General features: G+C 39.9%; 1 protein-coding gene across 1 annotated transcript; it reads right to left on the bottom strand.

Moving 5' to 3' along the window:
* Positions 1-1,019: 1,019 nt before the first annotated feature.
* Positions 1,020-5,850, bottom strand: LOC308328631 (large ribosomal subunit protein mL63-like). Its single transcript, XM_080782606.1, has 2 exons — positions 5,712-5,850; positions 1,020-1,733 (listed from the first exon to the last, which is right to left on the bottom strand). The coding sequence occupies exon 2, from the start codon at positions 1,719-1,721 to the stop codon at positions 1,407-1,409; it is 315 nt and encodes a 104-aa protein (XP_080638732.1). The 5' UTR covers positions 1,722-1,733; positions 5,712-5,850; the 3' UTR covers positions 1,020-1,406.
* Positions 5,851-9,568: the final 3,718 nt, after the last annotated feature.

Raw genomic sequence — 9,568 nt, 5'->3', positions numbered from 1 at the left:
TTCTTATTTATCCCATGGGAAAAAACATTCAAGAGCCTAAAGAGAAAGAGAGGGAGGCTGGTCGGTCACTGACAGAAACCGTAATGTCCCAGCACAGCTAACAAACGGGTGGGGTGGGTGGTGTCACTGTGGTGACTGGGACTGGGAGGGAGGGAGGGAGGGAGCCAGCCAACACACGCAGGCAGCCATCGTTCGATCACGACTCGCGTCCCACAACGACGTACAGTAGTAGGCTATACTGAAGAAAGATGGGGCTGAAGCCTGAATTGCGGAATGCATGCTTTGAGATGGCGAGGAAACTATATCCATCCTGCCACTCTCTTCTGGACTGCGAGTCTGACTCTGCGACATATGGAGAATTTCTCGCATTTGATCAGAAGAATATTATTGTCATTGTATAAGACGACATTTGATTGGCAATCCAGTTCAAGTGCATTAAATAGTATTTAGACTGTATGGCGAGTAATTTAATAATTTACATTATTTCAAATTAGGCATATTGTATGATATTAAGCTATCATGAATATTATATAGCTTATAAAAGTCTGGTAAATTGGTGGAGTATACTGATTGAAGGTAGACTGCATTTGTTCCATTTCCACCAATGTGTAGCTTATGCTGTAATGGTAAAAATTGCAGGGCCCAGGGGACACTTATGTAAGAAAATAACACCCTGCTTTTTAAAGTGTGATCACTAAACCATTATCTAGGCGACTGTCTTGTCTGTCAATACCATTATAGTATAATTATTTGGGTGCTTTTACAATATATTTCTTTCACTTTTTTGAACCCTTGAAAAGGCATCAAATCATACACTGAATGCCATGCCTGCTATTCCATAACAGCGAGCATTTAATATAAAATGTATTACATCTACAAATAATTCACTTTAAAGACAAGATATTAATAAAACAAACATGTATAGCGTGCATTGCAATGTAAATTATGTATGGTCAGTTGGTCACTGCCAGATTGTTTCACATTGACACTATGAACACACAATGAACAAATGACACAGCTGACATGATTGCTTATGTTTTTATGATATGGCAATTTATTATGAATTTCAGCAATCCAGCTCCCAGGGGTCTAGCACATTTTAAACAGTAAAATATACTTGTCGCTTGGCTGATACAAGCAAGCCAGTCCAAACTACTTTACATATTAATAAAAAAAGAACCTGTCCGCATGACTAGTGTTTCTTATGGGACAGTGAAATGTTGGTCAAACAACTCCCCTTTTCTGCGTGACAGAATTAATATAGTCTGGATTTGGTTCATAAATCAGCAAGATACTTTTAAGAGACCCACTGCCAGCATTAATCGGCATACAAAACAGAGATTGCCTACATACATAAGTTACACAGTCACTCATGACACAGGATAAAGTATGTCACAACTGAGCAGTTAACTTGACCATGTCTTGGTAGTGTTCAGATGACCCAGGTGGTCTGTGATGTACTTGTGTTCGGGAAAGTTCCTGCCGAAGTTATTGTCCCTGATGTTGTTCCACCGCTGTGCTCTCCGCTCGGCGGCATGGCCAAACTCCTGCTCCGGAGTCATGTACGGCCTGCTGATCCAGTACTCGTTCTCGGCCTCGCGCTCCAACTGCGCCACCATGTTGCGTTTCATCTGCCACGTGATGGGCCGAAATCGACGGTACTTTCCGATCCACTGTTTCCCCGGGACACCTTTCCGCAACAACGCCATGGTCAGAAACATGATGATGGACGTCTGGAAAGACAGGTCACAGGAGGTGTCAGGATAGAGACGGTACACTTGTACACATGCTTTGGGGGGTCCCAGAATTCAGGAATACTGGACCGCTATACATGAAAGACTGGAGAGAATAGCGGGCCTACACATTCCTTTTTCACCCAGTCTGTTCATTCTGGGGGATCCTGCCACATTGAGGCACGTTGCTCCTCCTTTAGCTGAATGGATACAAACGGCCATCATGTCAGGTAGGAGGCTGCTGGTCAAGGACTGGAAGGCCCCATCTGCACCGGCACCGTCCCTTTGGGACGCCTCAATGGGACTAGTGGCCGCTTACGAACGACTGTCATACAGGCTGCTCAATAGAATGGACGACTATGACTTAAAATGGGGCTTTTACCATATGCATGTATCAGGACTCTAGCTCTGAGTGAGCTCTGAACGAGCTGCAATGTTGGAAAAATATATTGAAGAACTATGTCTGGAATTGGGGCTGGGGTGGACTGCGGGATATTTCTGTGCATCTATAGTATTGTATTGTTTTGTTTATTTTGTTATGCGTTTGTTATGTTCCTTTTTTTGTGCATCTGTAGTATTGTATTGTTTTGTCTATTTCTTTGGTTGTGTCTTGTCAATGTTTACATATTGAAGAAAATAAAGAAAGTACAAATCATAAAAAGAAAGCCAGGTCACAGTAATGACTTTTGAGTGATAACAATAATTTGCCACCAAATAGCAAATTATAGACAGTAAAAGCATCAGTGTTAAAGGTTTCTGTATCGTTACAACTTGCGCACAGTTACGAGTACAGTATTATTTTGTTCTGGTTTCCTCAGACACTGATCAATTTGGAACTCTTAGTGTACACAATGTGACCAAATTACACTTTAAGGGTACCTGACCATGAGTGAGGATCAAGTGGTATTATCTATAGCTAAATGCATGTGGACAACATTGAACCTTCATTGTCATGTTGAGGTTATTCTGCAGATGTACGTATATCGAGTCTCGACCTATAGAGTATAGAATATATAGCTGCCTTATATCCCATGCATGGGGAACACAAATTGCCAGGTGCTTTGTAGTTGGGTGGAGTATAATTACTCACACCTGACAATGTAGTGTGCCCCATACCTGCTTCACTGAATAAGTTTACATGTGTTTAGTCAGGCAGTACAACTAGCTGCTGTAAAATGCCGGCCGCTGTGTGAATCTATAGGACATGTTTTCTGACATAACTTTTTTTACATTTGACATGACAAAGAGGAGCTGACCCCAGGTTTGGTGTGTAGTGTACCAGTGTACCTACAATATATATATATATATACTATATACAGTCTAGCGGCGTCTATATACAGTCTAGCGGCGTCTATATACAGTCTAGCACCGTCTATATACAGTCTAGCGGCGTCTATATACAGTCTAGCGGCGTCTATATACAGTCTAGCGGCGTCTATATACAGTCTAGCACCGTCTATATACAGTCTAGCACCGTCTATATACAGTCTAGCACCGTCTATATACAGTCTAGCACCGTCTATATACAGTCTAGCACCGTCTATATACAGTCTAGCACCGTCTATATACAGTCTAGCACCGTCTATATACAGTCTAGCACCGTCTATATACAGTCTAGCGGCGTCTATATACACTCTAGCGGCGTCTATATACAGTCTAGCACCGTCTATATACAGTCTAGCGGCGTCTATATACAGTCTAGCACGGTCTATATACAGTCTAGCGGCGTCTATATACAGTCTAGCGGCGTCTATATACAGTCTAGCACGGTCTATATACAGTCTAGCGGCGTCTATATACAGTCTAGCGGCGTCTATATACAGTCTAGCGGCGTCTATATACAGTCTAGCGGCGTCTATATACAGTCTAGCGGCGTCTATATACAGTCTAGCACCGTCTATATACAGTCTAGCGGCGTCTATATACAGTCTAGCGGCGTCTATATACAGTCTAGCGGCGTCTATATACAGTCTAGCGGCGTCTATATACAGTCTAGCGGCGTCTATATACAGTCTAGCGGCGTCTATATACAGTCTAGCGGCGTCTATATACAGTCTAGCGGCGTCTATATACAGTCTAGCGGCGTCTATATACAGTCTAGCGGCGTCTATATACAGTCTAGCGGCGTCTATATACAGTCTAGCGGCGTCTATATACAGTCTAGCACCGTCTATATACAGTCTAGCGGCGTCTATATACAGTCTAGCACCGTCTATATACAGTCTAGCGGCGTCTATATACAGTCTAGCACCGTCTATATACAGTCTAGCGGCGTCTATATACAGTCTAGCGGCGTCTATATACAGTCTAGCACCGTCTATATACAGTCTAGCGCCGTCTATATACAGTCTAGCGCCGTCTATATACAGTCTAGCACCGTCTATATACAGTCTAGCGGCGTCTATATACAGTCTAGCACCGTCTATATACAGTCTAGCGGCGTCTATATACAGTCTAGCGGCGTCTATATACAGTCTAGCGGCGTCTATATACAGTCTAGCGGCGTCTATATACAGTCTAGCGGCGTCTATATACAGTCTAGCGGCGTCTATATACAGTCTAGCACCGTCTATATACAGTCTAGCACCGTCTATATACAGTCTAGCACCGTCTATATACAGTCTAGCACGGTCTATATACAGTCTAGCGGCGTCTATATACAGTCTAGCACGGTCTATATACAGTCTAGCGGCGTCTAAATACAGTCTAGCGGCGTCTATATACAGTCTAGCACCGTCTATATACAGTCTAGCAGCGTCTATATACAGTCTAGCGGCGTCTATATACAGTCTAGCGGCGTCTATATACAGTCTAGCGGCGTCTATATACAGTCTAGCACCGTCTATATACAGTCTAGCACCGTCTATATACAGTCTAGCACCGTCTATATACAGTCTAGCACGGTCTATATACAGTCTAGCGGCGTCTATATACAGTCTAGCGGCGTCTATATACAGTCTAGCGGCGTCTATATACAGTCTAGCACCGTCTATATACAGTCTAGCGGCGTCTATATACATTCTAGCGGCGTCTATATACATTCTAGCGGCGTCTATATACAGTCTAGCGGCGTCTATATACAGTCTAGCGGCGTCTATATACAGTCTAGCGGCGTCTATATACAGTCTAGCGGCGTCTATATACAGTCTAGCGGCGTCTATATACAGTCTAGCACCGTCTATATACAGTCTAGCGGCGTCTATATACAGTCTAGCGGCGTCTATATACAGTCTAGCGGCGTCTATATACAGTCTAGCGGCGTCTATATACAGTCTAGCGGCGTCTATATACAGTCTAGCGGCGTCTATATACAGTCTAGCGGCGTCTATATACAGTCTAGCGGTGTCTATATACAGTCTAGCGGCGTCTATATACAGTCTAGCGGCGTCTATATACAGTCTAGCGGCGTCTATATACAGTCTAGCACCGTCTATATACAGTCTAGCACCGTCTATATACAGTCTAGCGGCGTCTATATACAGTCTAGCGGCGTCTATATACAGCTTTTGTCCTCACACGTCTCATATTGGCCATTGACAATGAAAGGAGAAATGCACGTCATATGTAGACGAGCAAATGGGCTAACCAATCACATACATTCAGTTGTTTATGAGATGATGTACTGTATGATGATGATGATGTATAATAATTAAGAATACACACACACACGTGTGATTTTATTTTATTGTATTCATCAGTATCTGCAATAATGCAGCTGGTGTGTCCTGATTTTGACCACTTTCAACCTGGTGACCCTATTTTGGGTTATGTTATTTATTATATAGGCAAAAGAGATGATAGGTTCTCAAATAGAAATTTGAGTAAAACTATACCTAACCCTAACCTCAGTAAAACTATACCTAACCCTAACCTCAGTAAAACTATACCTAAACCTAACCTCAGTCAAACTAGCGCAGTGGCTGGGGGGCGTTTCCAAGAACCCGAAACGGATACCATATTAGCGTTTGTGGGACGTACGGTTGACGTAGTGTTGCTCCTCGTGGGACAGCAGGCTAGTCAGGTGGGCCCCGTGGACACGACACTCCCTCTCGGCCGCGTCCCAGCTCTTCCTGGTGGGGAAGTAGCGTAGCAGTGACCCTGGAACTTGTGCCATCCGTAGTCACATGTCTCCGTGTCTGGTGAGAGGGAGAGAGGACACGTAGCTCATGAGTTTACCTTCTTCGATGTGTTATCCTGCATTGTTATTTAAACAAAGGAAAGGAAAGGAAAATGAGTGATAGTTTTGAACCAAATGGACCCTCACGGGTTAATGTACACATGAACACATGGATATGGGTCCATCTGCACTCTTAAGAGTGCAGATGTTCCATTAATGTTCCATTAAAGTCAGTGAGCTTCCCAAACCCTATTCCTTAGTTTCCCAAAACAGGGACCCATATGCGGGTCGCACACCAATTTGTATGGGTCGTGAGTAAATTCCCCCTTTTGTTGTTTTTGTTTCCTACCTGTATATATTTTGTATTATTATAAAGAGATGATACGCATGGAAGAATGGTGGTTCTTTAATGCATTTTGACCTGAGATCAGATTCCAAAAATGTCTTAAATCCTGACAGTTTAAAAAAATAGCAGACCTACAAGCTCGTAGCGCGCCACTCGGTGGTGCGCTATGAGCTCATCACTAGTTCATCACTAGTTCATCACTGAGTTCATCACTAGTCCCCGTGATAAACCAAAAGCTGTTTACAAAAAGATTCATTGCTCTCAGATAATATTATCATAATGACCCAACGTCATATGTATATTAGACACTGTATGCTTCAATTTACAGCTGAAATTAACACTCTTTCATAACAAAAACATAAAATAACATCACAGCGTTTTCAAAGAGCCGCCTCACCTCATAGGAACACGGAATCCACTGAGGTAGCTACGGTAACACCGCTAGGACATACAGAGCTACGGGAACACCACTAGGACAAACAGTGTGATATGCAGTGAACCAAAGTGCTAAATATCTTAGTTTGCAACAACAAAACAATGTCTGGTACTGCTCAATAAGGGGCAAATTAACAACTCAATTTAACTAACTATTTAACTCTGTTACACTGGGCACTTCAAAATAAAAGGTAGACCAAACGTACAACAAGTGTCAAAATACATATATCCCAAAGCAATGTAAATAAACAAATAAAACCAGCAAGTGTCCCCGGCAGTTACAACAATATAGTGATGTTGTGTTTTAACAGTACACAATGAACATGATGGATCTAAAAACGAATCCACTAGAGAGATAGAGATATTACCCACCACCTGTCAGTTTCAGATCGGGACACAGAACTTGTATCTTAGAGTAACAAACAGTAGTCCCTTCCTAACATTTGAGAATATATTTTGACCTCCCTCTGGAAAAAATTAAAAACAACCTTACCAAATTTCCATTGGGTTTCGTAGTCTCGTTGGTCCAATGGATAACGCAGCGCATTTGAGATCCAATGTGCCCGGGTTCGCAGCCGCAGTCAAGAACACGAGACCGCGGACCAAGGATTAAGGATTCAAACTGAAATAGTTTTGGGATGAAATCCATTCTTTAGCTTTTAGGAGGACTGAGTATAAATCACTCTGACGCTGTAAATGTCTGCTCCATCTTGCTACATCTTGCTACATCAGCTACATCTTGCGTCATGTAGTCTTAGGCAGTGTCAGTTGGTGGCTGTATTTTCTGTGCACCACCAGAGGGTGCTGGTATGCAGATTAACTATATTCCTGTGGCAGCGGTGGCCGCCAGTTCGAATCAGCCGTCCGACACTTAAAATTACCACCGGTGAAGTGCCCTTGGGCCTTGGACAAGGCATTGAACCACTACCATGAAATGTTCTATGAACAGGGCTTGGCTGTAAACAAGTATCTGATGCTTCAAGTTATCCTGGGTAAACTTGATTTGCATGCACGTCTCCCCTGACTATCTGTTATGCACACTATCTGTTATGCATGCGTGCGTGCGTGCGTGCGTGCGTGCGTGCGTGCGAGCGAGCGAGCGAGCGAGCGAGCGAGTGATGTGTGTACCATAATCTTGCTCAACAGTGGGTGGGTCCGGGGGTCCGCGGGGGTCCGCGAAGGGGTCCCCGGGCGTATCGTGGCCATCTCTGGTCCGTTTTGGATGGGGGGAATCTCGTTGCGACCGGGGCCGCCCCCGTGGGTCTCGTGCCCGGGTGGGGGTCCGCGGGGGTCCGCGAAGGGGTCCGCGAAGGGGTCCCCGGGCGTATCTTGGCCATCTCTGGTCCGTTTTGGATGGGGGAAATCTCGTTGCGACCGGGGCCGCCCCTGTGGGTCTCGTGCCCGGGCGGGGGTCCGCGAAGGGGTCCGCGAAGGGGTCCCCGGGCGTATCTCGGCCGTCTCTGGTCCGAAAGAAAGAAAGAAAGAATGAAAGAACAAAGAAAGAAAGAAAGAAAGAAAGAAAGAAAGAAAGAAAGAAAGAAAGAAAGAAAGAAAGAAAGAAAGAAAGAAAGAAAATTTAAATAAATGAATAAATGAATAAATGAATAAATGAATAAATAAATAAATAAATAAATGAATAAATAAAGACAGAAAGAAAGAAAGAAAGAAAGAAAAATAATAAATAATGAATGAATGAATGAATGAATGAATGAAGAAAGAAAGAAAGAAAGAAAGAAAGAAAGAAAGAAAGAATGAATGAATGAAAGAATAAATAAATAATGAATGAATGAATGAATGAATGAATTTAAATAAATGAATAAATGAATAAATGAATAAATGAATAAATGAATAAATGAATAAATGAATAAATGAATAAATAAATAAATAAATAAATGAATAAATAAAGACAGAAAGAAAGAAAGAAAGAAAGAAAGAAAGAAAGAAAGAAAGAAAGAAAAATAATAAATAATGAATGAATGAATGAATGAAGAAAGAAAGAAAGAAAGAAAGAAAGAAAGAAAGAAAGAAAGAAAGAAAGAAAGAAAGAATGAAAGAATAAATAAATAATGAATGAATGAATGAATGAATGAATTTAAATAAATGAATAAATGAATAAATGAATAAATGAATAAATGAATAAATGAATAAATGAATAAATGAATAAATAAATAAATAAATGAATAAATAAAGACAGAAAGAAAGAAAGAAAGAAAGAAAGAATAAATGAAAAAATGAATAAATGAATAAATGAATAAATGAATAAATGAATAAATGAATAAATGAATAAATGAATAAATGAATAAATAAATAAATGAATAAATAAAGAAAGAAAGAAAGAAAGAAAGAATGAAAGAATAAATAAATAATGAATTAATGAATGATTGAATGAATTTAAATAAATGAATTTAAATAAATGAATAAATGAATAAATGAATAAATGAATAAATGAATAAATGAATAAATGAATAAATGAATAAATAAATAAATAAATAAATAAATAAATAAAGACAGAAAGAAAGAAAGAAAGAAAGAATAAATGAAAAAATGAAAAAATGAATAAATGAATAAATGAATAAATGAATAAATGAATAAATGAATAAATGAATAAATGAATAAATAAATAAATGAATAAATAAAGAAAGAAAGAAAGAAAGAAAGAATGAAAGAATAAATAAATAATGAATTAATGAATGATTGAATGAATTTAAATAAATGAATTTAAATAAATGAATTTAAATAAATGAATAAATGAATAAATGAATAAATGAATAAATGAATAAATGAATAAATGAATAAATGAATAAATAAATAAATAAATAAATAAAGACAGAAAGAAAGAAAGAAAGAAAGAAAGAAATTTTAAATAAATGAATAAATGAATAAATGAATAAATGAATAAATGAATAAATGAATAAATGAATAAATAAATAAATAAAT

This window comes from Protomyctophum bolini (genome assembly GCF_963924005.1).
Source record: "Protomyctophum bolini genome assembly, chromosome: 14".
Lineage (NCBI taxonomy): Eukaryota > Metazoa > Chordata > Actinopteri > Myctophiformes > Myctophidae > Protomyctophum > Protomyctophum bolini.
This window is presented reverse-complemented; position numbering and strand designations above follow the sequence as displayed.

Coding starts and splice junctions, on each gene's coding strand:
- LOC308328631 (XM_080782606.1), bottom strand. CDS start 1,721: ATGTTTCTGACCATGGCGTTGTTGCGGAAAGGTGTCCCGGGGAAACAG.